General features: G+C 55.7%; 3 protein-coding genes across 8 annotated transcripts in view; 1 reads left to right on the plus strand and 2 right to left on the minus strand.

The window, feature by feature from the left end:
• IL4I1 (interleukin 4 induced 1) overlaps window positions 1-24,073 on the minus strand; it is a 34,941-nt gene extending 10,868 nt beyond the window's left edge. For both annotated transcript variants that reach the window (XM_029924873.1, XM_029924872.1), the window contains exon 1: window positions 23,998-24,073. The gene's annotated coding sequence lies outside the window, so the exon portion shown is untranslated. The remainder of the gene's footprint in view (window positions 1-23,997) is intronic.
• NUP62 (nucleoporin 62) lies at window positions 1,047-24,709 on the minus strand. Of its 3 annotated transcripts, XM_029924878.1 has the most exons (3): window positions 23,998-24,085; window positions 19,893-20,019; window positions 1,047-3,817 (listed from the first exon to the last, which is right to left on the minus strand). In XM_029924878.1, exon 3 carries the CDS (start codon window positions 3,751-3,753, stop codon window positions 2,173-2,175), a length of 1,581 nt encoding a protein of 526 aa, XP_029780738.1. In that variant the 5' UTR covers window positions 3,754-3,817; window positions 19,893-20,019; window positions 23,998-24,085; the 3' UTR covers window positions 1,047-2,172. The 3 variants fall into 3 exon arrangements, with proteins under 3 accessions (XP_029780738.1, XP_029780739.1, XP_029780737.1); XM_029924879.1 differs by lacking the exons at window positions 19,893-20,019; window positions 23,998-24,085 and adding an exon at window positions 24,623-24,709; XM_029924877.1 differs by lacking the exon at window positions 19,893-20,019 and having other exon boundaries at window positions 23,998-24,082.
• On the plus strand, window positions 23,478-27,817 carry ATF5 (activating transcription factor 5). Of its 3 annotated transcripts, XM_029924881.1 has the most exons (4): window positions 23,478-23,684; window positions 23,909-24,072; window positions 25,399-25,695; window positions 26,563-27,817. In XM_029924881.1, exons 3-4 carry the CDS (start codon window positions 25,518-25,520, stop codon window positions 27,225-27,227), a joined length of 843 nt encoding a protein of 280 aa, XP_029780741.1. In that variant the 5' UTR covers window positions 23,478-23,684; window positions 23,909-24,072; window positions 25,399-25,517; the 3' UTR covers window positions 27,228-27,817. The 3 variants fall into 3 exon arrangements, with proteins under 3 accessions (XP_029780741.1, XP_029780740.1, XP_029780742.1); XM_029924880.1 differs by lacking the exon at window positions 23,478-23,684 and having other exon boundaries at window positions 23,793-24,072; XM_029924882.1 differs by lacking the exons at window positions 23,478-23,684; window positions 23,909-24,072 and adding an exon at window positions 24,328-24,434.
• The last annotated feature ends 144 nt before the right edge of the window (window positions 27,818-27,961 follow it).

Raw genomic sequence — 27,961 nt, forward strand, 5'->3', positions numbered from 1 at the left:
TTTGTGGGTTCAAGCCCTGTGTCAGGCTCTGTGCTGATAGCTCAGAGCCTGGAGCCTGCTTTAGATTCTGTGTTTTCCTCTCTCTCTGAGCCCCTCCCCACCCAAATAAACATTAAAAAAAAATTAAAAAATACAGTTCTACGAAAGCAATTGCACTTTACTAACATTTAATCTGCAAAACAGGCAAATGACATGCATTGGAAATGCAAGCCCAAGGGACGCTTTTGCACGACTGGCAGGCTGGCACCTGCCAGCAGCCTCCACGGTGGCAGAAACACTGGTCCATTTTTGTGACCTCAAGGCCAGGCCAGTTATTTAGCAGGGGCTCCAAAATGGGGGTCTGAATAAACGTGAATAAAATACAAACGACTTAACTTTCTAGGGGGACCTGAGGCTCTGACTGTGGAGGCCACCTTGCAGGAAAGTGGCGGGGAGCTTTTAGAGTGAATCAAGTGGCTTAGTCTCGGGGCTCCCTCCTCCCTCTTCTACGGCTTTGGTAAGACACCTGTTCTGGAAGCCAAAGATGGTGAAATGAATGACTTATTTATGGTCAGGACTCTGGGCAACTGGACCACAGGTCTCCAGGAATAAGCTTTGGGCATTCCTTAGCAAAAACCTGGCTGAGCAAGGCAGAGGCTGGAGGGACGGACTCCACCCCGCAGCAGGAGAGCTGGGGACAGGCAGAATGCCGGGCCAGCATCTGGAAATGACCCGATACAAACCCACACCCAGCTCTACCTGCTCCCCACCCTCCAGCCAGCCCCAGGGAGGAGACAGGGACGCTGCCCACGGCACCCGCCACTGTGGAGCCACCGCTGTAGGGACGATGGCAAAGGACTTGACATTTCTGTGTATCTGAGACATAACCTAGAACTCGCCCGTGTGCACACTCTGCCGTCGGCACCAGAGGAACCCACGACTTGCGTCTTGGCACAGATGCGCGCCTGAACGGTTGTCTGCCACTCTCTGGACAAAGGGCACCCCACTTCACTCAGTCTTCTGGAACCCGCTCTTTCTACCCAGTCTAAGTTACACACGTCAATGGCTCTTTTTTTGTTCCACAACAAATTTTATTTAGGAAAAGCAACATAGAATCATAGGTATTTCAGACAGTGCAGCAAGTGTAAAGACAAATACACAAGACACGCGGGCTACAGCTGGTTGGCTTCTGTTCTTCTGGATGCCGTGGGTCTCACTGTAACGAGCTAGGTTTGCTTTAGCGCCGGTCAAGTTCAGAACCAAGTCTGTGGCCGCCTCTAGCACCCGTGGCCATTTCAGCAGGCGTTTGGTGGATGAAGATCTGCTGCCGTTTTCCGTTGTTTGTCCATTCGAAAATGTGAGGGATGGTGCTAAAGTCACAAAAGGGAACAAGAAACACTCCTCGCCCACAGGGGCTCACACTCTAATGGTGAGGCAGCCAAGTCAACGGTTGGCACAAGATCATGTGGCCTAGGTGCGAGCTCACTGTGGTGCAGGGACCACCGGACAGCCATCTGACCCAGCTTTGGGGTGGCCAAGAGGGCTTCCTGGAGAAGGGGGGCCTAAGATAAGGAGACCTGGGAGACCAGGAGGCGTGTCAGCCAGGCCAAGCAAAGACCTCCTGGCTTGAGTCTGACCCTTTTCTTGACACCTAATTTAAGTCCCTCATCTGAGCTGTCCTTCTCCTTTGAAATTCCACATCCCACGGCAGGTTCTATTCACAAACCCCTGCTTTGTACTGGCGGTGGATTTCCACACACACACACACACACACACCCCTTATACCAGGATGCTGTCTCCTCCAGGATGGAGGCTTGTCACTGCACCTATGACCATGTGCTGAACCCGTGGCGGCTCAGCGGACCCCCGCTGGGAGACGGACGGTGTCCGGGCACCTGGCTGGAGCAAGCAGGATGGGGAGGGTGGCTGTTGTAGGTAACAGGGGTCTGGGCTACGCCAAAGATACACAAAAGAAACCACACCGCAGAGGCTGCTGTCTGGACCTGGGTGCTTAGAATACTTCTCTTTTTACTAATGCAAAACATCACGCCAGAGAACTGTTCTCAACAGCATAGTTGTTTGAAAGAAAGGAACAAACAAGTATTCATTGCGACCAAATGCCAGACAACAACTGCGCAACCCCCACTGCTCCCAGCACCCTCGGGACCCACGGCCCGGACGCCGGCCGGCAGCTCAGTCGAATGTGATCCGGAAGCTGCGCTCCTGCTCTTTGCGGCGCCCCTCGCACACCTTGGTCACCTCCTCCACCTTCCTCTGCAGCAGGGCCGAGTTCTGGTCGATCCACTGCAGCGAGTCCATGTGCGCGTTGAGGATCTTGCAGATCTGCTGCAGGGGGTCGCTGGTGTCGGCGGGGCCCCCGGACGTGTTCAGGTGCTCGATGATGTCCTTGAGGTCCTGCGCCATGCGCTTCAGCTGTGCGTCGATGTTCTCGGCCAGCTTGTAGGTCTTCTCACGCTCCTCGTCAGCGTGCTGCAGGTACACCGTCCCGCTCTGCTCCTTGACCGACTCCTCCAGCGGGCTCAGCAGGTCTTCCAGCTCCTTCTGCTGAGACAGGATGAAGTCGAGCTCTTGGTCCAGCCTCTTCTGGTCCAGCTTCACTTTCTCCACCTCGCGGTGGAGGGTAGTGATCTTCTCCCCGTTCTCGATGAGTGTGCGGTCCCAGGCGTTGACCTGCGTGGCCTGCTGCAGGAAGTGGCGCTCCTGGTCCTCCAGCTCCAGGCTCCACTTGTTGATCAGACTCTCCAGCTGGGCGTAGGTCATCGCGGGACCGGTGGCCGCCCCGGTGGCTGTGCTGCAGCCAGGTGGTGCGGCCGTGGCCGCCGGTGCGTTGCCGGTGATCCCGGCCGGCGCCAGTGGCTTCAGGTTCAAGGCAAAGCCAGTGGTGGTGGTGGCCGCGGTAGTGGTGGCTGCGGTGGTGGTGGCGGTGGCGGTGGCTGCTGTCGTGGAGGAGGCAGAGGCCGCCCCGGGGGCCTTTAAGCTGAAGCCCAGGGTCCCGGCCCCAGTAGCCGCGGCTGTGGTTGACGGGGTACAGAGGGAAAGGCTGGTGGTGGTGGAGGCGGTTGGGGTGGTCGCCAAGGAAGCGAACGGCGTGGGCCCAGCACTGGTGGCGGCGGGCGCAGGAGCAGCTGGCTGTGTGGCTCCTGCTCCGGTGGCCGCCGGGGCAGCAGGAGTGAAGGGCAGGCCGCCAAGTGCCGTGGGCTGGGCCAAGCTCCCCATTGAGCCAATACTGAAACCGGAGGTCCCGCTCTGGGATGTGCTTCCGCCCGTGAACGAGAATCCCCCCGGCGTGGTGGTCGGAGCGGCGGAGGTGGTGGTGGAGCCGAACACAAAGCCGGTGGGCGCTGCTGTGCTCTGGCTGGAGGCGACAGTGCTCGAGGCGGCGTTGGTGAGGGTGCTGCCGCCGAGCCCGAAGCCGCTGGGGTTAGCGGTGGCGGGAGGGGCAGCCGTGCTGCTCAGGTTTAGCTTCGGGGTGCTGATCCCCAAGGAGAAGCCCCCCGTTCCTCCCGTAGCAAGAGTTGTGGTTCCAAAACCGAATCCTGGGGTCTGTGTCGCCGGAGCTTGGGTGGTGAGTGAGAACAGGCCAGTGGAGGGGGTGCTGGCAGCCGGCTGGGAGGGAGTCCCAAAATTAAAGCCTCCAGTGGCGGGCGTAGAGAAGGAGAAGCCGGTAGCAGGTGTGGTCGTTGCCGTCTTTGCAGTGCCGAATGTGAACCCGCCTGTGGGGGCCCCAGTGCCTCCAAAGTTAAACCCGCTCATGGCTCCAGACTCTGGTGGCAGCAGCTACTCTGGCTCCCAAAGCAAATCCGCCGGTGTCTGCAACCTTGGGAAGATTTTCAAAGTACAACAAGTCACATGACAGATGGCAGTTTGAGAAAGCAACCTCAGTGGCGCGCTGGAGCGTCTGGAGGGAGGTGGGACTTTGGATAATTAGATTATGAGCTCACCACCCTGCTCCCTGCTCCCGCCTAGACAGACCCAGTTAAACTAGCAAAGAAAGACTTGGAAGCGTAAGGCCATGCGGCCGGGGGTCAGGTGCTGGGGGCTCGGGACACGCGCAGCCAGCTTCGGCACAAGCAGGAGCGTCTGCTGCCACAGAAGAAACGGCTGAGAGCGCGCACCGGAGTGGACCTCAGCCCCGGAGGAGGGTGAAGTCAAGGAGCTTCTGGCGAGGGGCACAGAAGCACACGAAGTAACACCTGCAGGCCCGGCTCCCCAGGTTTCCATGCCGACCACAGGTGAGAGGTGTGGGCGGTGGGCTGGGCTGGCCGAGTGCCAGGCCGACTGCCCTTCTGGACTCACAGAAAGGGCCCAGAAAGCCGAGCCGTACGGCAGGGGCTGCGGTGCCCAGGGCCCCAGCTGTGCACACCCCTGCCCCCCTTCTAACTCCGGGGTGACCCGGAGACCCAAGTTGGCTAACTCAGACCTCCCCTGGGACTTCTCTCCAGGCACTCAGGAGGTGGCCCTCACCTGCAGGTGCAAGCACAGAGGAGGTGCACGTGGGGCACGCCCCCCTCCAGTCATCTGCAGCTGAGCTGCCGCCAGAGGGAGTGACAGAGTGGGGAGAGGGAGAAAGTGATCACGTGCCCAGAGGATCCCCCACACACTCACAGGCCCCAGCCCATCTTCCTTGGAAGCTCCATGAGCCAGCACAACCCTGTTCAGTCCACACCAACTATATATCCAGAATTTCTGCCTGCCACCTGCCAGTGGGAGCAGGGGCTGCTCACACTCACACTCACTAGTACCAGGACACAGGGATTCTGTCCTCGAGTTTGAGGTGAGGGAAGTGGGGCTCAGAGGGCTGCGGAGATTTGCCGAGGATCACCAGGCCGGGAGGGGCGGGGCCAGCAGCTGCCCCCAGGCCCGGGCCTGCTCACTGGTCCCACATGGGGACCGGTCACAGGTACCGCCTGCACCCCGCACAAGTTTTCGGCGTAAGGGAAGAGCTGCAGTACACCTAGTGACAGACTAACGATACACACGAGATGCGGGAAGTGCCAATAAGGGGACCAGGGCAGGACGCACACCACTCATGCAGTGTGATCTCAGTTGTGGAAAACACAACTTTTGAGGAGGGCGGGAAGGGCTAAATGGCTGATGGGCACTGAGGGGGGCACCTGTTAGGATGAGCACCGGGCGTTACATGTAAGTGACGAGTCACTAAATTCTCCTGAAACCAATGTTACACCATATGTTAACCAAACTAGAGTTTAGGTAAAAAAGTTGAGGGGCGCCTGGGTGGCTCAGTCTGCTGAGCGTCCAACTTCGGCTCCTGAATTGGAGCCCCGCCTCGGGCTCTGTGCTGACAGCTGGAGCCTGGAGCCTGCTTTGGATTCTGTGTCTCTTTCTCTCGCTCAAAATAAACAAACATTAAAAAATTTTTTAAATAAAAAATTGGAAGAAAAAAAAAAGGAGCACAGGAAGGAGACGCCCCGATGTGGACGAGGCCCTATCTCTGGGCGGTGGGACTTCCGACTTTGCAGCAGCTTCCAAGCGTCTGTCCTGTCCGCACAGCGGAGGAGCACAAGCTACAAGCCTGGTGTTTCAAAGAGGCTCAGATTATAAGGTGTGGACTCGGCGTGAGGAACCAGCCAAACTTCCGCAGCCAGGTTTTAAAATCACAACTCAAGGAGGGTAGATCTAGCTAGTGAATTAAACAAGCCTCCCCTTGGCTGGGCTGGCCCTGCCAGCCTCGAAGGTGACAGGTGAGGTGACAGGTGATGGGGTGGGGTGGGGGCGGGGCCAGGCCAGCTGGCCCTGCAGGTGGTGGGGGCCCTCCCCAGCTTCCAGGAGAGTCGGTGCGGTGAGGGAAGTGCTATCAGCCAAGTGTCCCCCTGAAGAGGCCCACACCCTAATCCCTGGAGCCCGGGAATATGCTGCTGTGTGTGGCAAAAGGAATGTTCTGATGTGATTAAATTAAGGGTTTTGCGACACGGTGATTATTTCTAGAGCAGATGACGGGCCCTGAACCTCATCCAGTGCCCTTTTACAGTGGAGGCAGAGGGAGACGTAACTGGGCAGGAGGAGAAGGCGACGGAAGAGAGAGGAAGTGGCCCAAGCCGGGGACCACACAGGCCTCTGGAAGCCAGAAAAAGCAAGGCGATGGGTTTTCCTCCAGAAGCTCCCAGAGGAGCAGCCCTGTGGACACCCTAATCTGAGCCCTTGTGAGGCTGAATTCAGACTTCCGATCTCCTGAACTGTATGAAAATATCTGTGTCACTTTAAGCCACGAAGCTGCTGCTGATCTGTGAGAGCAGCTGGGGAAAAGAACACAGTTGGGAAGGAGAAAATGTCTGACAGACGTGAGGTGGCACCTGGTGGCTCCCTAGGGTTCCGGCTTCAAACAAGGGACAGCAAACCTCTCTGAGACTCAGTTCCCTCATCAGGAAAGTGGGTCGGCAGCTCCTGGGCCGAAGTGAGGCCGGCATCGGCGAGGGCGCTCGGCGTCGCTGCGGCCACATGCCCTGGAAGCTTACTTCGGGGATAGCTCCGGAGGCTGGTGAGGAAAGAAGAGGAGGCGCCCAGGAGGGGCTGCGAACACCCAGCTGCAACGGAGTTCTCCTGAATGAAACACGGGGGTTGTGGCCAACCTCAAGTTTAACAGGAATTCACGCTCTGCTGCCACGAGGGGGGATTTCCCGGCACCAGGCATGCCCAGCCAGACCCTCCGCTAACTTCACAACCATCGTCCCCCTGCACAGATGGGAAAAGAGGCTCAGGTGCAAGTAACTTGTCGCCGCTTATCCCACAGTGGGCCCTGAACCCCGGCCTTGGGCTGTAAAGCCCTCTGCGGTTCTACCCTGGCACACAGGCGCACCTGGTCACGGCCAAGCAGCCCTGCCGTGGGCACAGCCGCTGCTCTGCACCCCAGCCTCCGTCCAGCACCGCGTTTCTCACCTTCCCTTCGTCTACAACAGCAGACGGAGCTCGGCGGCAAGACCGCTCCGTCTTCTCCGGACAAAGACCAGACCTGGGTTTGAACTATGCCTCCGCTACTAGTGCGGGGCCTGGGCCAAGTCGCTAGGGAGCCTCTCTCTGCCTCAGCGCCTCCCCCTGTAAGGGCAAGAACAATCGCTTCCCGCCGTCAAGAACGAGGTCACAGCTGAGAAGCTGAGCACCGGCCCAGGGAAGGCACCCACAACTCTGGTCTCCTTTCCCCTCTCCCTCTTCGGGACCAGTTCTGCTTCTGCAAGCGTCCTCAGGGCTCTTCTCGTGGCCCAGGTCTGAGGAGACCTGTGGTGGCTGCCCGCCCCAACACCCACCGCACCCCGCCTTCCTGGCAGAGCCTGACGTCCCGGCTCCTCCTCTGCACAGACACGCGCCTCTAGGGAGATGACCTTGGCTGGCTGCCATCAGCACCTCCGGGGGCAGGTTCTCGGGGCTGGCTGTGCCATTTTTATAACCGCTGGGAGGGGTTCCCAGGAAAGGCCCCTTTCCTGCCGCCACAGCAATGCCCCCGCACCAGACCCCTTGTTGGGGAGAGCATACCTCCTCACTCAGGTGCCCCGCCAGGCCGGGTTCGCGCACCGTTACGGGCAGCCAAGAGCATCCCGACAGCTCCACCTACGTGTCTCCCTTCTCAAGACCTGAGCCCACAGAGCTGCTATGAATAAGCTGCAGCTAAATTTTTCCACCAGAGTATTTATAAAAAGCTCTCTGTGGCTATTAAAAAACTAAAAGAAAAATTTTCTGTGAGGGCCTTTGTGGCTTCCTGGTTCACCATTAACTAAATGGTGCACGTGTTTCTGAAACTGCAGGTGCCAGCGGCAGACCCCCTGGTTCTACCCTGTGCTGTGCACTTGAGAGGTATTATTGCTCACTTGCTCTTGAAAGCAGGTCCCTTTCCTAAGCCAGGAGAGTGAGACCCAGAGAGGGTACTTAAGCCACGGCCCTTGCCCTTGAGGTAGTTGAGACATGGCAAACGTGAACTTCAGTACCAGGGCACCTGGTGGGGACAGGACAGGGTCACATGTAGGAACAAGGACAGGCCCTTACGCTGGCCCGGGTTCCGGGGAGCACCTTCCTGGAGCTGAGTGTGGAGGGGAGATGTGAGATCAGGGCCTGGCGGGGGGAAGGGCCTGAGGCTGCAGGCGCGTCTCCAGTCTCCAGGGCACTAAATGACTTGGGGTGGCCATGCAGCCGGTGAAGTGTGTGTCTGTGCAGGCAGGGAAGGGTGGACTTGGCAGGCCTGGATTAGCCCAACCCTGCAAATTCCAAAGACTGTCCCTCGTCTGGTTCCTGGGAGATGACCTCCGAGCCTTTGGAGCACCCTGCCGGCCTGACCTCTGCAGGGGCCAGAGACCAAGGAACGAAGACAGTCACACGGCTGCTCTCTGCCTCCGTGACAATCCTGGCGCCAAGGCTCAGGTGAGCTTCCCTGGAGGGCGAGACTCCACCAGGAGAGACTGGAAGCTCACACCCGGTCCCTCTCTGCCCTGTGCACCTCTTACCTTTGTTGATTCTCATCTCTCCCCTTTTGCTGTGACCATGAATGTAACAGCTCTGCTGAGTTCTGGGAGTCCTTCTAGCTAATCAGTGAACGCAGCATGGTCTTGGGGACCACGGTGCACAAGGTGTATGTAGTGCCGTGTGACCGGAGCGGTTGGTCGAGAAATGACATGATGCTGCCTCAAACTTTATTTCACGTGAGCCAGGGAGGGACTTCAGGGGCAGGGAGACTAACATGGCAGCTCCACCTGTGGAGAATGGACTGGGGGAGGAGAAGCTGGAGGAGGCTGGGGTGACAGTCTAGGCCAAGAGCCAGGACTCAGGACAGCGAAGAGAGAACCCTGGGATGGGAAATGTGTCCCGTATGCACAAAAAGGAAATGCGGTAGTGCTTCTGTGGGGGCTCAGTCAACAAGGCCATCAGCCAAGACCAGGGCTTTGGGAGTTTCTCACAAACGTGTCCAAACAAATACACACTATTCTAAGGCTTTCCCGCTTTTACCAAAGGGGCAGATTTCCAGAGAAGGGACAGTGCTTGGGCCAGGCGCTTAGGGCTAGACGAGATGTGACGTCCGCAGCTCAAGTGGGCCTGGAGTGAGGTGGGGCCGCCTCAAAGTCACCCAGGGACTTTGTCCTTGTTTTTCAAACCACATCCGCCTGCCTTCACAGCCCAGGAGAGTCAGAGAGCCTGGCCACCCCTCGACTTCACTCGGCTCCACCAACCTGACCTCTGCAGTTCCTCTGCCACCACACAGCCCACCTTGACCCAAGGTATTCACTTGACTGTTTACTCAGCCCTCGTCCATGCACAGAAGACAAAGGAAGATAAGCCAGACTCTCTGTGGTGCAACACTCACTCCCACAAGCATTTCTGAGCACCTGCTGTGCCCAGGCCCCGTTCGAGGCCCTGGGATTACGGCTGTGACTGAGCCGGGGGTCTTTGCTCTCACGGAGCCTCCACTCCGGCTGAGGAGACAGGGAAACAGCAAACATCACACAGGAGTCGTACAGCATGCTGGAATAGGCGAAGCACACGCAGGAAGCAAAAGTGGGGCATGGAAGGGGGGACAGGGTGGCAGCACGGGGGCAAAGGGGTTGACTGAGTCATACTGCGGAAGAGCTAGAACAAAGCCCTGGGCGGGACGTGACAACAGGCAGCCAGTGTGGCTAAGGTGCAGGGGCCATTGTCCCTGAGCCCTGGGACTCTCCCTCCCTCCCTGTCCCAGCCCCTTTCCTCTAGCTGGAAGAGGGGTGTTTGGGAGTGAACACGGGGGGAACCTCAGCCTTGGACCGAGAGGAATGGGAGGATTAAGACGGCCATGGGGGGTGTCTGCCATGACAGAATAATGGCCTCCGTACGTGCCCACCCCCCAACCCCAGAACCTGTGAATATGAGACCTGCTACTCTGTCTGGAGCATGGAAGCAGGAGAGGTCAGAATGAAGTCTTAAGTGACGCCTGGGTGGCTCAGTGGGTTAAGCATCTGACTCTGGCTCAGGTCATGATCTCAAGGTTCGTGGGTTCGAGCCCCACATCAGGCTCTATGCTGACAGCTCAGAGCCTGGAGCCTGCTTCGGATTCTGTGTGCCCCCCCACCCCGTCTCTGACCCTCCCTTGGTCACGCTGTCTCTTTCTCTCAAAAATAAATAAAAACATTTTAAAATATTAAAAAAAAAGAAGTCTTAAAAGATGAGTGGAATTCTCTGGGCAGTCATGTCACTGCAAGAGTGACACACATAGAGGCCAGCTTCTCTATGGCTGGGGCGGGAGCAGCAGGTGGTGAGGACGTGGGGCTGGGTGCCAGGTCAACAGGCAGACCGCCGCTAGTCCATCTAACAGAGACAAAGCCATGACGCGGTTTCCCTTTCTGACCCCACAGCTGCCCTTCCTCTTCTCACCTCAGAAGCGTTAAATGACCTCCTCACACCAGGCTCACCCCACTGGGGTGGAGACGGCGGCTGTCCCCCTCCTTGACACCGGCTCTACTCCACTTCATTTGGGGCACCAATAAGTCGAGCCACAGGGCTCTATTTCCCAGGGCTCCTTGATGGGGCTCGAGGTTGTGAGTCCCGGGTGTTATGGTCCACTGACGGGCCAGAGGGAGACTGCAGGCCAGTAGTGGTCACTAGAAGTCCAGATTGTGGGGGCGCCTGGGTGGCTCAGTCGGTTAAGAGTCTGACTTGAGCTCAGGTCATGATCTTGCGGTTCGTGAGTCAAGCCCCACATCAGGCTTTGTGCTGACTGCTCAGAGCCTGGAGCCTGCTTTGGACTCTGTGTCTCTCTCTAAAATCAATAAACATAAAAAAAAAAAAAAAAAAAAAGGTGGGGGGGCATGCCTGGGTGGCCCAGTCGGTTAAGCGTCCGACTTTGGCTCAGGTCATGATCTCATGACTTGTGATTTCGAGTCCTGCATCGGGCTCTGTGCTGATAGCTCAGAGCCTGGAGCCTGCTTCAGATTCTGTGTCTCCTCCCCCCTCTGTCCCTCCCCTGGTCACACTCTTGTCACTCTCTTTCCTTCAAAAATAAACAAACATTAGTCACCTGGCAAGGCTCTGCAGCCCACCTGCTTGCTTCTCCATTCTAGCCCTGGGATCTTAGATTCTAAACTCCCCCCCTGAGCCTGTTTCCTCATGTGAAAAGTGGGGTCTCTGTGAAGATGAAATCATCTGACCCACATCAGAGCCTTACCACGGTGCACCCTCGCGGCCCAGAGAAAGCTGACCTCTTTCTCACACTGGGAGCAACTGGAGATGCTCCCGACATTTCGGCCCACGGCCACCTGGTGGCGCCGCCCACACCGCCGAGCCCAGGTGGCACCCAGGAAGCAAGGAGCTATCTGGGTAGGAGCCACCCTTTCCCCTAGGAAATTAGTGATTTAATGGAGCGCCTGGCTGGCTGAGTCAGCGGAGCATGCGATGAAGACTCTGGATCTCCAGGGTTGTAAATTCAAGCCCCATATTGGAAAGAAAGAAAGAAAGATATTAGCAATTTAAGACCTGTGGGAAGTGTGATCACAGGTACAGAGACCAGAGGAGGAGAAACAAGGGGTGCAGGTGGAGAGGGGGAGGAGAGAAAAGGGGAAAAATGAGAGACGGAAGGGACCTCTGCCCTTGGCCCCCATCGGCGCAGCCAGGGAAATCGGATCCCCGCTGAGGCTCGCACACCGGCTGGAGCCTTTGCCAAGAGTGTCAGTGCAGGAGCTGGCGGTCCGTGCGGCTGCCCCCGCCCCCACAACCATCTCACCAACGTGCATTCATCAGCCCCTCACCCCAAGTCCACCGACTCTGTTTCTTCAACTTCTGAATCGGTTCCCCTCTCCCTCGGAGTCAAAGAAAAACCCTCCAACCCTCGGGGGGCAGGTGAGCTCACAGAGCCCACCCTTCAGGAATGGAAATCAACTGAGAAGCACAGAGCAGCTGGCTAAGCGGCCGGTGACCAAGGTGGAGCCTCCACTGCTCCAGGCTGAACAGGCAGCAGTGAGGGGTGCGGCCAGGCTAGGGTGCAGCAGGAAGCCAAGGAGGGCGATGTCACAGGGTCTTGTTTCTTTGTTTTGTTTTTTTTTAATTTTTATATAGTTTATTTTTTGAGACAGAGAGACAGAGCACCAGTGGGGGAGGGGCAGAGAGAGAGGGAGACACAGAATCCAAAACAGGCTCCAGGCTCTGAGCTGTCAGCACAGAACCTGATGCAGGGCTCGAACCCACGAACCGCAAGATCATGACCTGAGCCGAAGTCGGATGATTAACAGCCTGAGCCCCGCAGGCAACCTTGGTCTTGTTTGTTTTGAAGGACCTTGCAGGTGGCCGGTCTGGGTCGCTGTGTCAGGCTCTTGCACAACCGCCCTGTCCACTGGGAGGAGACGGGGCTTGAGAGGGGCGGGGGCACCTTCTAAGCCAAATTCAGCAGGGAAACCTCAGGAAAACTGGGCCGCTGGGGATTCTGGTGGTAACTCCCCCAGCCCACCCCTCCCCGAGGACCAGCACACCTGAGGTCCCCCCCAACCCCAGGTATATGGAACTGGTGCTAAACACTAGAGACCTGTGAGGAGATGACAAACAGAAGGCGTGTCTGTCCCTCTGTCTGCTCGGGGGGGGGGGGGGGGGGGAGCACTGGAGCATCTCCCTGCTGTCTCCCTGCTGCCTGTCCGTGCTCCCAGGTGGAGTGCCCTGACCAGGTCCTTAAATGTCCCGCATGCTAACTGCTGCGGAAGCTTTGTCACACGTGTTCCGTTTCTGTACCTACTGACGTGGCCATGGCTCTTTTAGAAATGTATTAAATTCTTTTTGTGAGCAGTCTGTTCATGTGGTTCTACAATCAAAAGGGAATATCCCGGTCTCCATCTTTCCCTGTCCTCACAGCCACCAGCTGTCCTCCCTGGGGACAAGTGGTTAGGTCTCCTGGGCCTTGTTCCAGATTTCGGATGCATGTAAGCAAATGCAGTGAGGTCTCTACCCCTTTGCACACTAACCGTCCTGTGCCAGGCGCGCTGTTGGTTTTTCATTTACTAGGTCTCAGGATCCATCTGGAGCAGGCCCGCCACCCGGCCCGCGGAGGGCAGAAGCGGGCTCCCCCACAGGCCCCCCCAGCACCCCGCCACGCTGCTCGCTCCCTGGGGCCGCCTCAGGCCGGTGCCTCAACGCTCCCTGGATTCCACATTCCCAAGCTTCCCTCTCCAGACAACGCTACTTTTACCCTAAAAGAGCACTAGCCAGCTAAGTAGCACTTACGGTCTCCTTTACCCCAACGCCCATAACTACACCCAGAGGAGCTCACGAGGCGGGAAAACCAGCAGTTTCCCCGCAGGGACAACAAATCAGCTTAAGACACGAAAGGAAAAGTCAGGAAACAAAAGAAGAGTCGATTTAAAGAAGATTTTAGAATGACTCTTAACATGTTTTGTTTCTCTTCTACTGAAAGATTTTTTTCCCTACCTGCATTTTTAAAACAAAATGTTTACTTTTGAGAGAGAGCGTGTGCATGCGTACAAATGTGCATAGGGCAGAGGGAGAGAGGGGGACAGAGAATCCTAAGTGGGCTCGAACCCACAAACTGTGAGATCATGCCTGAGCCAAAGTCAGACGCTTAACTGACTGAGCCCCCCAGGCGCCTCGAGCTGCTGTTTTTTAACATGTATATTTTAGCTACACATTTCATACATCAGTCCTTCCTTTAAGCTAATGTCTTGCACGTCACCAGCGAAGCTCAGATTCTCGGGAACACTACCCTCGGGGTCCCCGCGCCTGTGAGGTAACCGACGGCGGGCCCGCGCCTGCTTCCATTCTGACTGGCAGCTCCCGGCCAGAACCCCTCCCCGATTACCTGCCAGCACGCGAGACGAGGAAAGTCCCACCGACCTGAGGTGCCAACTGCATTTATTAAAAAATAATGACAAATGCACTCACCATTCAGGGGCACCTCGGTGGCTCAGTCTGACACGCGTCTGACTCTTGGTTTCGAGTCCGGTCACAATCTCACGGTTTGTGACATCGAGCCCTGCACCGAGCTCTGTGCGGACAGCACGGAGCCTGCTTGGGATTCTCTCTCCTGATCTCTCTGCCCCTCCCCTCACCCGTTCACTCTTTCAAAATAAACAAACTTAAAAAAAAAAAAAGCACGAACCATTTGGCACTCATTTGCCAGCAAGTGTTGGCACTAAGTCCACTAAGACTCAGACCAGGACGGAGCCTGCGCTGGGCAAAAAGAGATCATCTATGGTACGACTGGCACCTTCGTGAGACCTAGATGTTCAAGTATAAAGACAAAGTTCCCAAAATGGAAAACAAGAACTCAAATAAGCGCCTGAACACAAATATCACAGGAGTATTATTCCCAATGGCCAAAAGGTACTCTCACTGCCTCCATTATTCCACTCCAGCCCCACCTGTTCTTGAGGGCCTAGCGTACTCCTGCCTCAGGGCCTTTGCACTTGCCGGTCCCTTCTCCTGAAAGGCTCTCCCTCAAGTGTCCCCATGGTCCACTCCTTTACTTTCTTCAGCCTTTGCTCATCTACTCAGTGAGGTCTTCCCTGGCACCCCCTAGGACTTAGCACCATCCAAAATAATATACTGACCTCAGGGGTCTCACTTCTTGTCTCTCCACTAGGAGGTCAGCTACATGAGGGACGACATGCTGGTCTGTGATTGCCACCACTGTCTTCCCAGTGTCAGGAATGGTCACTGGCCACTGCAGACACTCAGTAAGTGGCTGTTGATGGCACAAATAGACTCAGCAGTTGCTTATCCAGCAAAGCACAACTAACTCCGACCGTGAGACAGGTGCCATTAGTATTTCCCTTTTAGAGTTAAGTAAACTTATGCAATGTTAACATGACCTTCAAAGGAGCTCACAGTTCGTGAGATGGAGCCCTAGGTTGGGCTCTCTGCTGACAATGCAGAGCCTCCTTGGGATTCTCACTCGCTCTCTCAAAATTAACAAACGTTTAAAAACAAATTTAGGGGGTACCTGGGTGGCTCAGTTGGTGAAGCGTCTGACTTTGGCTCAGGTCAGGATCTCACGGTCCGTGGGTTCGAGCCCCGCATCAGGCTCTGTGCTAATAGCTCAGAACTTGGAGCCTGTCTTCAGATTCTGTGTCTCCCTCTCTCTCTGACCTTCCCCTGTTCTTGCTGTCTCTCTCTCTCTCTCTCAAATAAATAAAAACAGTATAAAAAAAACCTGATAAGGGACAATATTATTAAAAAAAAAAAATTTAGGGGCACCTGGGTGGCTCAGTCAGTTAAGTGTCTGACTTCAGCTCAGGTCATGATCTCACAGTGTGTGAGTTCGAACCCTGCATCCAGCTCTGTGCTGACAGCTCAGAGCCTGGAGCCTGCTTTGGTTTCTGTGCCCCTCCCCTAGGCCCCTCTCCCACTCATATTCTGGTCTCTCTCTCTCTCTCAAACATGAATATTAAAAAAATAATTTTTTTAATGTAAAGGGGTGCCTGGGTGGGTGAGTCAGTTAAATGTCTGCCTTTGGCTCAGGTCATGATCTCATGGTTCATGGGTTTGAGCTCCACATCAGGCTCCCTGCTGTGTGCACAGAGCCCACTTCAGATCCTATCCTTTCCCCAAATAAATAAAAAACAAAAAAAATTAAAGATAAGGTCTTTTGCCCTCAAATAATCCTGAATTTACAAAGCAATAAAGGATAGCATGACCCAGTGAAAGAACTCTGGTTAGAACCTACTGGAAGTCTATGGGAGATGATGACTACCTTCACCTGACGGGAAACCCCCCTAGAGGAAGAAAGGATACTTAAGCATGGTTTTGAAGGATGTGGAAGAGTTAGGGTAGGAAGGGGTGAGGTCAATACCTCATTTCAAGCAAAAGCTCAGACAGGGAAGGGCCTGCGCCTGGTGGAACTCGGTGAAACACCCTGTGTTAAAACGCAAGATGCCAGGGCGCCTGGGCGGTTACGCGTCCGGCTTCGGCTCAGGTCAACGCAAGATGTCAGAGAAGATACACAAATGGCCACCAAGCATAGGAAAAGATGGTCAGCATCAATGGCCACCAGGGAGTGCAAATCACAGTGACAATAAAGACACCAGGTCACACCCCATAGGATGGTAATAAAGATGGACAAAAGTGTTAGCAAGGACATAGAAAAACTCGAACTCTCACTGACTGCTAGGAAGTGTAAAATGGTCCAGCCATTGTGCAAGAGAGTCTGGCGATTCCTCAAAAGGCTGAACACTGAGCTGCCTTCTAACCCAGCAACCCCACTCCGAAGGATCTCCCAGGAGAATGAAAACCTATGCCCGCCCCAAACTTGTACACGCATTACTTGTAATAGCCAAGAAGTGGAAACAACCCAAATGTCCACCAACACCAACTGATGAATAGATAAGATATAAAATATCCATAAAATGAGATATTATTCAGCCTTTAAAAGGAATGAAGTATTAATATACGTCACAAAACAGACGGACCTTGAAAGCCAGACAAAGGACCATCTATGACTCGATTCCATTCCAATGAAATGGCCAGAATAGGCAAATCTAGAGACAGCTTAGTGGTTGCCTAGGGTTGAGGGATGGAGGAATGGGGAGAGACTACTAATGAATATGGGTTTTTTTTGGGGGGGGGAGATGATGAAAATGTTTGAAAATTAGATAATAGTGACGGCTGCACAACTTTATGAATGTACAAAAACCACTGAATTGTACACTAATAAATGGATGTGTGTTACACAATACCGCAATACAAGCCCATAAACCAACCAGGCCCGGGAGGCCAGGACGGGGTTGAGGGGCAGGGGTGAGCCTGCAGAAGCAGGCAGTGGCCAGACTCAGTCCTGACTTTATCTCGAGGGGAGGGCCTGGGCAGAGCAGTCTCCAGACAGAATCTGAAATGCCCTCAGCTGTGAGGCCATCAGGGACTCCCTGAGAGATGGAGATAGGCATGGAGATGACATTCAGACCTGGAGAGGGACTCTAAGAGCACAGCAGGTGTGCGTGGGCGTGCAGAGCTGCACACCCCTGCGCGCCCTCCCCAGCTCAATCCCTGTAATCAACACCAGCATCTCTGGGGAGAGGCAGCGACGTCACTGGTGGGGGAGGAAAAGGCCCAGGCCAGATTGTGGTAGAGACAGTTGCCACGGAGATGGCTTCTCTGCGGACCGGACCGGGTGAAAGCCACCAGAAGGGGGGTGGGGCAGAGTGGCCTCGATTCTGAGAACTAGAAGCCAATCACGACACCTAGCTGCCTCTGGGCATCAATCACCATGCTAACACTTCTGGTATGTTAGTGCCGGGCTGTTTGCCGTGTTTTACCTGCACCGACTGCCAATTATATGAGGTGGGAACTATTCGTAACCCCATTTTACAGATGAGCAAGCTGCAGTCAAGAGAACTTTAGGAACTTACTCAAAGTCACACAGGCAGTCAGGACGGACCCAGGCTCTCTGACCCCAGAGCTGAGCTGCTAATCACTCACTAGCCTCTCCAATGTGACACTGTGTCCACTCTCCACATCGTGTGCCATCTCTAGTACTCTCTTCCCATTCTCTAAGGACATCCGGGCATCTCCATCACCTTCCAGACTCGTCAGGTTTCACTCTGAATCCAGTTCAGTGCTGTCTACCTCCCCCAGCCACAGGCTAGACTCCCGGAGGCTAGGAGCTAAGGAGGAGGGGGGGGGGGCGTGCATTGGCTGCCCTTTCTCATCCCCACTTCTGTACTTCTGGAATCTGTCCCTGCTCCGGGTGGGGAGGGCTCTGCTGGTGCTGACCCAGTGCTCTCCATGGGCAGTCCCCACATGAACGTGGGGGTTGGGGGGGCCTGTGAGGCGTTCCGTGTGGTCCTCCACCTCAGCCTCTCCCTTGCGCCCCGCAGCTCCCACTATGACTGGCCATCCTGGGGGTGCTGGCTGGGTCCAAGTCCTGCTATGCTCCTCTGTGCTCCAGCAGCCCCGTGGGGACTCCGCATGTGTGGCCCACCACGGTAGGGGCTCCCCACCTCTCTTCCGCCACACGGAAGGATGAGCACGTTTGCTATGAAAGAAAAGCAGCCCTGGCGGCCAGGCCCCGGCCAGCCCCTGTCAGACAGAACAACTTTAGAGAACGCCAGGCAGCGCCCCTCTGATGGTGGTGAACAAAACAAGACCACTCGAGAATCATATTTCAACACAGACTGAAGCACAAACTTGTCCAAAGCACAAAAATGACCAAACTCTCCTTCCTGGCTCACAGCGGACGGGTGCTTCTTACCTTTACCATAGCACTGGCTCTGCTCACTCCTCCTGCCTCTGGATGAGGTACAAACCCAGCCACGGACTTCCCTCTGGTGCCCAGCCTCCGATCCAGAGCCCAGCCTGCTTCCCCGAACCCTTCCCAAAGCTACCAAACCCCACCCGGCTCCCATAAGCCCTCCTTAACACCCACTTCCTCGGATGCCCTGAGGGACCCAATGGTGGAGTGCAAGAAACCCAAGTTCAACTACAGGTGACCCTGGTGGCCTCTGGCAGGAGGCACAGACAGAAGAAGAGATGAGGGAGTAAGACACCAGCCCCCCTTCAGCAGGCACTCGACCCTCAAGGATGCTTGAGAGGCCTCCTTCCCTGCTCCCCACAAACACCGCCCTCCCGACTTTACCCGGGACTGGGGCTGAGCAAGGCCCTGTTCTTCCTCAATCTTGGTCAGTTCAGCAGGGAGGGTGTGGTCTCCATTCTCAGACTCTGGAATGGAAGTACTTGGTGCTTTTTGTTCCTGGGGGTGGTGGTGGTGTGAGGATTACAGATCTGAGGAATGGGGGGGGGGGCAGGGGCTGGGAATCACTGAGCCAAAGGTCTGGGAGGACCCGAAGCCTGAGTCTTATCCACACTCATGGTTCGTTGGGTTTTCTCTCAATCACTGGCCAACCTTTTAAAACTTGGATCTCACAGAAAATGCTGGATTTCCAACTTCTATAAAATCAGCAGCTCTGCACTGCCAGATCAGCATTGCTGCCCGGCAGGCTGGGCCTCTGGGATGCCCTGGGGGCTCTGGTGGCCTCTCCCTAACACAGGGCCTTTGCATGTAAGGAGACAGCTTATTCCTTGAGCCAGAAACTGTTCTATACCTTTTCATGTATTATCTCTTGGTCCTCACCACTGCCCTGAGGGTCCTGTTACTGTCCCCCCTTCAGTGATGAGGCCACGGCAGCACACTGCAGCAGGCGAGCTCTGGGGCACTATGCGGTCAATTCCGCCGTTTGCCCAGCCCTTTTCCTACGGCTAGTCCCGGTGGGGACAGGAGGGGGCGCCCTAGGGCTGGCCCTAGAGCTTTCATCTTCCAGATGAGAAAACAGGCTCCCTTGGGAGGTGTGGTAGGCTGGATAATGGCTCTCTGAAGAGAGATCCACATCCTAGTCCCCAGAACCTGTGAATGCATTCTCCTACCTGCTAAAAGGGAGCCTGCAGACGTGACTACACTAAGAATCTTGGATGGAGATACTATCTTGGATGATCTGGGTGAACCCCAAGATAATCATAAGGGCCGTGGTAAGTGGCAGGGCAAGAAGATCAAAGGAGAAAACAGGAGATGAGAGAAGTAACGGTCGGAGTGACACAAGGAGGACAGGGAGCTGGGGAGCACAGGCACCTCTAGAAAAGGCAAGAGAATGGAATCTCCCCTTGAGCCTCCAGAAGGAACACTGCCCTGCAAACCTATTTTAGACTTTCCATCTTCAGAAGCGAAAGGGAACGTGTTTGAGCCTCAGCCACGGGAGCGGACGGTGGAGGATGAGCACCCAGGATGCCGGCGCCAGGGGAGCATGTGCGCCTCCCTGGGCCTGAGGAGCCGCACAGGCTGGGGAGGACTCTGAGCTACTCGGCCACGTGGCACCTATGCTCTGCATGCCCGGCCCCTGCACTGCCCTTTTCCCAACTGGGCTGGCCTTGGCCTTCCTGCCTTTGTTTGTCAGGACGCCCACCTCCAACTCCTGCCCCCTCCCTGGCCTGCACGACCCAGGTACCTGCCCAACCGCCTCTTCAGAAAGAATCTAGGTCCATCTGATGCAAACTGGGTGCCTTTTCCATCACGCCAGGCCCAGCTCCCTTGATTGGGAAACCAGTGAGGGTGGCTGGTGAGGAGGGCCTCCACTAGGGCAGGAAGATGGGGAGGAATAGGTCAGAATCAATAGAATTTGGCAATCATGAGCAGCACAAACCTGAGGTGAAGGTCTAGATGAGGTGGCCTCCCAGCAGGCTATGCCCTGGGCCGGGGGGGGGGGGGGGGTCAGGGACCTCACAGGGACCTCACAGACCTGAGAAGACAGGCTCTCCCTGGGGCCTGTATGGCCTTGAAAGCTATGCAGTATTTGGGGAGGCCTGGGCTCTCACTAGCAGGATGATTGTGCACAACCCCCTCCACCTCCTCGGCCCAGTCTTGCCCCTGGCAAGACCAGCAGGGCAGCCTGGGATCTGAGGCCCCTTCTCAACATGGAGTCTCAGAGGCCCAGGATTCTACACAGGCACAGGGGGCTGCTCTCCCTCCCTGCGCTGGGGCCTCTCCCCAGCCCAGGGCTCTAGGGCAGAGCTACCAAGGAACCGTTGCCAGGTGCGCCAGGGCCCCCAGAGAATCCCCCACTCCCCTCCCCATCAAAGAGACAGGGTGATGCAACCTGCCTGCAACGGCCACCTCACTCCCCAAGCCTGGCTCCTCCGCCCTGAGAAAGAGTCCCTGGAAGCTCCGCCCATGCTCCCCGGCCCGGCTCAGGTGTTGAAGGGGCTGGGGTACCTGGACCCAACTGCAAGACTGCAAGTCTTGGGGAGGCAGAGGCATTGGAGTCCCGGAGGTGCCATGAGTCTGGGGTCCAGAGCAGGCACAGGAGAGGGCTTAGGGTGCCAAGACCGGGGCTCACAGGTGGCCACTGATGACCCACCGGCCACAAATCCAATCTGAATACACTGTAAGGGCTTAGGGAGGTAGGTGTGCGAACTGGCACCCACTCAGTAGGAATCGGGCAGCTTGGATGGGGGGACAGGGGGCAGCAGGGCTGGACAGGGTGAGATCCAATAGCTAGGGGGAGAAAAAGGCGCTAGGGGCTGCGACAGGAGGACCAGGGGCCCTGCCCCACTCCTCAGTCAGCATACTGTGGCATGCAGCCGGCAACATGGTTCCCATCCGAAGCAAGTTCGTTTCCAGTTAGTAAAACACATCCTACCTGGCCACCCTCTCAAAACCCCATAATCCCAGTCTATGAGACAAAACCAAATTGAGGAATATTCCATGGAATGTCCAACCAGTACTCTTCAAAACTGCCAAGATCATGAAAGACTAGGAAAGTCTGAGACACTGCTGCAGAGACCAGAGGCTAAGGGAACATGAAGACCAAATGTGAAACGGGATCCTGGAACAAAAAAATTGAATTAAGAACTAGCGAAATGAGAATGAAAGGTACACCTTAACCCCCCCCAAGTATCTATGCGGGTTCATCAGTTGCAACGCATGTTCCACGGTAACGTCAGATGCCATGTCAACGATGGGGAAAACCGGACGGAGGAGATGCAGAAACTGTATTTACTATCTTTGTGGTTTTTCAGTCGATGTAAAATTGTTTTGAAATAACAAAAGAAAAATATCTAGTCCACATGTATATCCTAAAAGATCGTTTCAGAAGAAGACAGACTTTGGTGGGTAGTGGGGGGACATGACTCACTGCCAGCAGTCTGTCCAACAACAGTCCCCCCCAGTCCTACCCGCTATGGCTCAAATGATCTACACTGAGAAGCAGAAGGAGGGTCGGTCCTTAAATCTCACTTAAAAGGCTGGAAGAGGGGCGCCTGGGCAGCTCAGTCGGTTGAGCGTCCGGCTTCGGCTCAGGTCATGATCTCACGGTTCGTGGGTTCGAGCCCCTCGTCGGGCTCTGTGCTGACAGCTAGCTCAGAGTCTGGAGCCTGCTTCTGACTCTGTGCCTCCCTCTCTCTGACCCTCCCCTGCTCAGACTGTCTTTGTCTCTCAAAAATAAATAAAAACCATAAAAAAAAAAAAAAGGCTGGAAGATTTTTTTTTAACATTTATTTTTGAGAGACAGAGACTGAGGGTGAGTAGGGGAGAGGCAGAGAGAGAGAGAGAGGGAGACACACAATCTGAAGCAGGTTCCAGGCTCCGAGCTATCAGCACAGAGCCCGATGCTGGGCTCAAACTCACAAACCATGAGATCATGACCTGAGCTGAAGCCGGATGCCCAACCGACTGAGCTGCCCAGGCGCCTCACTATTGTTTTGTTTTTTAAGCAAATTCTACCCCTGATGTGGGGCTCAAACTCACGGCCCCAAGATCAAGTCGCATGCTCTACTAACTGAGGCAGTCAGGGCCCGGGAAGTAGGTACTCTAAACTGCCGTGTATATTGCTACGTTTCTATTAACTAAACTCCATACTTTATTCTAGTACTATTAATGGAAACTGAGGCACAGGGAAGTAAGAGAAATTGCCAATGAGAGGGGTAGAGTCAGGGTTTGAATCCAACAACCTGGTGCCAGAGTCTGTGCTTATAACCTCTACTCTGTGCTCCCCAGGTAGTCACGTAGGTCAAGTCCTCAAACATCGGAAGAGTGGCCGGCTAGGGCTCTAAGTCAAAGTGGTCCGATCCCAAGAAGGATCTCCTGCGTGTAACAGAAGCCTGCACGTCTTCATTCCCAGATACCTCAAAAGTTCAGGGTTCCCCCACTTTCTTTGGATCTCATAACCCTCACAAGCGAGGAAAGCTGAACTCCAGGTGGCCTGCTGTGGGCAGGGGCAAAGTGGGAAAGGGGTTCTGAAGCAAAGACCCAAAACCACTGGGGCAAGCGGAGAGCCTCCTGCACAGGAACAGAATGGCCAGGAAACCCCTCTGCTTAGTACAGGGAAGTGCAGATATCACTATCTGGGGCAGGGTTGGGAAACTGACCCGCTGGGGGTAGGGGCGGGGTGCAGCTGAAGCAGAGGACTTTTTGAAAGAAACTCTGATGGTGAACTAGGCTGATGGAGGGTAAGAAGATGGAGAAAAGACAGGGTGAGGAGACCGGCTTCTTGCAATGCACACAGGGGTGCGGCTGCCCGTCTATCATCTGGAATGGGGAAGGGCGGGGATGGCTGGAAATCCGCACCTTGAAGGAGTGAAGAGGCACAAGGGTGACCTACTAGCCGATACTGCATGCTCAAATGTCTGGGGCTCTTGCCAGAGCAGGAGGAAGGGGGTAGACTGGGCCCCAAGAGTTCCTATTAAAAATAAAATACGTTGGAAAAAATAAAACAAAATAAAATAAATTTAAAAAATAAAAGTAAAGTAAAATAAAGTAAAGTAGGTAAAATAAAATAAAATATTGAACAGGCACATAAGAGACCGGCTCGGGGTTTCACGCGCATGGACCTATTTGATTCTCACAAACCACCTCACCAGGTAGACCTGATTTATGAAATCTTCCTCATTACAGGTAGTCAGTCCCCATCTACGAGCCTAGAGAACTTGTTGCTTGCCACCTTCAAGGTCTGAGATTGAATGGCGCGCGACCTCATTGTGACTCACGCCGGACTCTAACCCTCTAACCCACAAAGAGGTTTCTTAGCGTGGGGCGGCAGCTGGGGAATGGGGACACGAGCTAGTGGCCGGCAATTCGGAAGCAGGGGGAAAGAAGCGAAAAGCGAACTGGTGCAGGTCTCCGGGAAGAGGGACCGAATCCCCAGGATCAGAGACTGGGAGGAGGGGCGGCTGGACCCCGGAGTCAGAGTAAAGGGAGGCTCGGAACCCCCGGGGTAGAAGAGAGGAGGGCGCTGGAAACGCAGGTAGGAGAAAGGAAAAGAAAGGCCGAACTCTCGGGCCGGGAGGAGGAGGGGACTGGATCCCAAGATCCCCGAGAGGTAGGGGCCAGGCCCGCCTTCCGGTTGGGACCTCGTGGGGCGGAGCGCGGAAGGATCCTGGCGGGCCGTGCTGCGCCACCCCCGGTATATCTGTCCCCGGTCCCCGGGGCCGCCTCATTCCCCATCCTCAGATCACAATCTCTCCTCAGACTCCCGCGACGCCACCTCCGCCCGCACAGCCCTGGCTATGGCTCTGTAGCCGCGACCCCTCCGTGCCCCGGCCCGTCTCTGCGCTCACCGCGCTTGCGCTCTTCGCCACCGCCTTCTTTCTTCAGCCGAGGCCGCCGCCGCCTCTCCGTTCCGCAGCCATGGAGTGAGTAACCGCTCGCCCCGCCCTCTCCAACCGCCTTTCCCGCCCTTTCGAAGCTTGCGGCCTTCCCTGTCAGGCCTGGGAAGGGGGGAGACGAGAGTGAGGAATCACGGTCGCGCAGGCGCAGAACAGGAAAAGGGCGCCGTCGGCGCGTGGCCGAGCATGCGCATTCGGGCCGATGGGGGAAGGGAGCGTTCTTGAGAATGTTGGTGTTTAAAGATGGCCTGTGGTGCGCCTGCGCATTGGCCCCAAAAGAGGGGGGAGGGTTTTGTCTCCCCACCATCTCCTAGAGCAAGTCTGTCCGCGAGCGATTACTCACGTGCACGAGCCACCAAGAGCCCGTATTTCTGTGTGAAGGGCGGACAGTAAGCAACCGCACATGCGCACTGACTCCCCCCAAGCCCCGCTGGCGTGAGAGAGCAGGTCGATAGGTGGCGGAGCATGCGCTTTGGCCCTCGGCGAGAGAGCCACGTGTGGGCCAGGGGTGGGGAGCCGTTCTCCTCCTGCCGCTCCGCTCCCGCTCCATGTTGCTCAGGCTCACGGCACAACTTACCTTTGATTCCGGCACCTGATGGGGGCGGGGAAGGAGACTGATTTAGATTGACAGGGAGTAAGGCGAGGCTTAGAGGCAACCTGTAAAGAAGGGGGTGGAGCTACGATCACCTTGGTTGCAAAGGGTGGAGCTTTGGGGGACGCCTATTGTGTGAAGGGGCGGGGCTAAGGAAACATCGCTGAGGGGTGGAGTTTCGATGCGAGAAAAAGCGGGGTCTCCGCGGAATCGTCGGGAAGGGGTGGGGGTTAAGGTAACTAGTGGGGGTGGGGCTTGAGGACTGAGGCGCTCACCTCAAAGTTCAAAGGAAAGTGTGGGAACGTGATAGACTACGTTGACAAAGGGGCAGGGCTGGGGCAATTTTCCTGGGAACTGATTGGAGCTTGCATCTAGGGAGGGGGTGGAGCCTAAAGAAAGTGTGGCTGGTTGAAAACTCTGGGATTGATCTTTCTATGAAGTTGAATGATTGTGGGGTGGCTATGGAGGGGCTTCAGGAAGTTCCCCTGGGAGATCATTATGTTTCTGTATTGGAAGGAGGGGAGCTCGGGAATTCTAAAGGAAAGTAAGTGGGGCCTAAAGAGAATTCCCTTGGGAGTGGGTGGGGCTCAGAGATTTGTGGAAAGCAAGCTTAGATTTAGAGCGCAAGGTGCAGTCTCAAGCCTAGTTGGAAGGGGAAAGGAGAAGACCCTGAGGACATGGGGGTGTGGCTTGGTTTCCCTGTGACTTTGGCGGTGGACGTGGATGGCCTCTGAAACTGCCGACTTCTGTCTCACTTGTAGGTCTTCCACTTTCGCCTTGGTGCCTGTCTTTGCCCAGCTGAGCAACTTCCAGAGCCTCCTTCCAGCTGTTGGTTCAGCTTTCTTCATCGCCACTGGTGCCCAGAGCCCGTGCTGCAGCCATGTCACTCCTGGCGACCCTGGAGCTGGAGCTGGACAGGACCCTGCTCCCAGCTAGCGGTCTGGGCTGGCTCGTAGACTATGGGAAACTCCCCCTGGCCCCTGCCCCCCTGGGCTCCTATGAAATCCTTGGGGGAGCCCTGGAGGGCGGGCTCCCAGGGGGAGGAGAGCCCCTGGCAGGTAAGGACAGGTGGAGAATGGAGGTGGGGTGAGCTGGGGCATGGGCGACAGGGGAGAAGAATTCATTTATTCATTCAAGAAACATTTACTGAGTATCTGTAATATACCAGGGCATGTATTAGGTGCTGAGGGGGATAGAGCCTGCCTTCCTGGAACTCACACACTAGTACACTAGTAGGGAGGCAGACAAAAGACAAATTAAGTGATGATGTATTGGCATAAGTGGGAAACACTTAGGAGCTGAGCCAAAAAACTAAAAACACAGTCTTAGTTGCAGTGAGTAGCCAGGAGACACGTAGGTAACGTTTTGGCTGAGACCTAAAGGCTGGGAAGGAATAAGCCAAGACCCAAAGGAAGAGCTTTTCAGGTAGAGGAGACAGCATATGCAGAGGCCCTGGGGCAGGAGTTATTTTACTCATTAGTGTATTCCACATGCTTGACACATGATAGGTTCTCAATAATTAATGAATGAAAGATGAACAGGGCGTGTTGTGTGTTTGCCTTTAAGAATAGAGAGTGAGTGAGGAACTACAGATGTAGGGTAACTGGCAGAGAAGATTTTGGAATGGTTGAAGAAAGAGCTGGTTGATTTTTGTTGTTTGGGTCATTGATTGGTCGACTGGTTCATTGATTGTTTGCTTAATAGGTTGACTGGTTAGTTGATTGGTCGGTTAACCGGTTGGTTAGATTGATTGGTTGGCTGGTTTGGTGAGTGGTCTGATGATTCATGGGTTGGTCGGTTGACCAGTGGGCTCATTGGCGGTTTTGCCCAGGGAATGGGATGAATGAAGCAGACATGCATGAGCACCAGGTTGGGAAGAAGACCAGGAACTCACGGACATTTATGTCCCTCCTCCAATTCTCCAGGTGACGGCTTCTCTGACTGGATGACTGAGCGGGTGGACTTTACAGCCCTCCTGCCCCTGGAGCCCCCCTTGCCCCCGGGTGCCCTCCCCCCACCTTCCCCACCCCCACCTGACCTGGAAGCCATGGCCTCTCTCCTCAAGAAGGAGCTGGAACAGATGGAAGACTTCTTCCTCGACGCTCCCCTCCTCCCACCATCCTCCCCGCTGCCTCAGCCTCCGCCACCAGCCCCCTCCCTCCCTCTGCCACTCCCCCTCCCCACCTTTGACCTCCCCCAGCCCCCTGCTCTGGACACCCTTGACTTGCTGGCCATTTACTGCCGCAGTGAGGCGGGGCCGGGAGACTCAGAGCTGGCATCCCTGCCCCCACCACAGCAGCCCCCTCCTCCTCCACCTCCACCCTCTCGCCCGGCCCCCTACCCTAATCCTGCCACCACCAGAGGGGACCGCAAGCAAAAGAAGAGAGACCAGAACAAGTCAGCAGCTCTGAGGTACCGCCAGAGGAAGCGGGCGGAGGGCGAGGCCCTGGAGGGCGAGTGCCAGGGGCTGGAGGCTCGAAACCGGGAGTTGAGGGAGAGGGCTGAGTCCGTGGAGCGTGAGATCCAGTATGTCAAGGATCTTCTCATCGAGGTGTATAAGGCTCGGAGCCAGAGGACCCGGAACAGCTAGAGGGGCTTCGGGCGGTAGGGGGCGCTCCTCTTCAGCTCTGGCTTACCTCTGTTTCTGGAGCTCAGGTAGGAGGGTCCACCATCCCCTTTCTGTCCAACTCTCTCCCGCTCACTTTTATCTTTGACGCCTCTCTTGTCCATTTCTGAATTTGCCCCCCTTCTCCCACCCGGAACAGCTGAGGGGCTGGGGCCCAGAGGCTTTGGGGAGCAGGGCCAGGAAGCTAGGCAGAATGAATGTGGAACAAATGGGAGCCAGCTGGGGACGTGAGTCGGGGAGGGTTTTAAGAACGACCCCCGTATAATCATAGAACCAAAAAAGCAAGCCAAGTGACCTTGGGGAAATCTATTTGGGCGGGAAGCCAAAAGGTGGCCAAGTTCACGGAGCAGGTGAATATGCAGGTGGACGGGGAGGTGGGGGGAGGGAAGGGGCGGCGGACGGCCATAGTTGGGTCTGGGTGTTCATTTTAGCTCTGGGAGGAAATCGGTGTTTTGTGACGGTGTTGGGGGAAGGGCTGCATTTAGGTGAGGGAAGGCGGGGACTGATCCTTTTGGTGGTTTGTGAGCGGAAATAAAATGAAGTTTTCTCTGGTCTGTGTGTCTTTGTCTTTGGGAGAAGAGGCTGGGGACAGGGCAGTCTCAGGCCAAAGATGAAGGCGGTAGATACAACAGATAATCCTTATGGTGACACACACATGCACCTGGCGCATGGCCAAGGCCCAGATGGGATGATTGAAC

The sequence above is a fragment of the Suricata suricatta genome, chromosome 16 (assembly GCF_006229205.1).
Source record: "Suricata suricatta isolate VVHF042 chromosome 16, meerkat_22Aug2017_6uvM2_HiC, whole genome shotgun sequence".
Lineage (NCBI taxonomy): Eukaryota > Metazoa > Chordata > Mammalia > Carnivora > Herpestidae > Suricata > Suricata suricatta.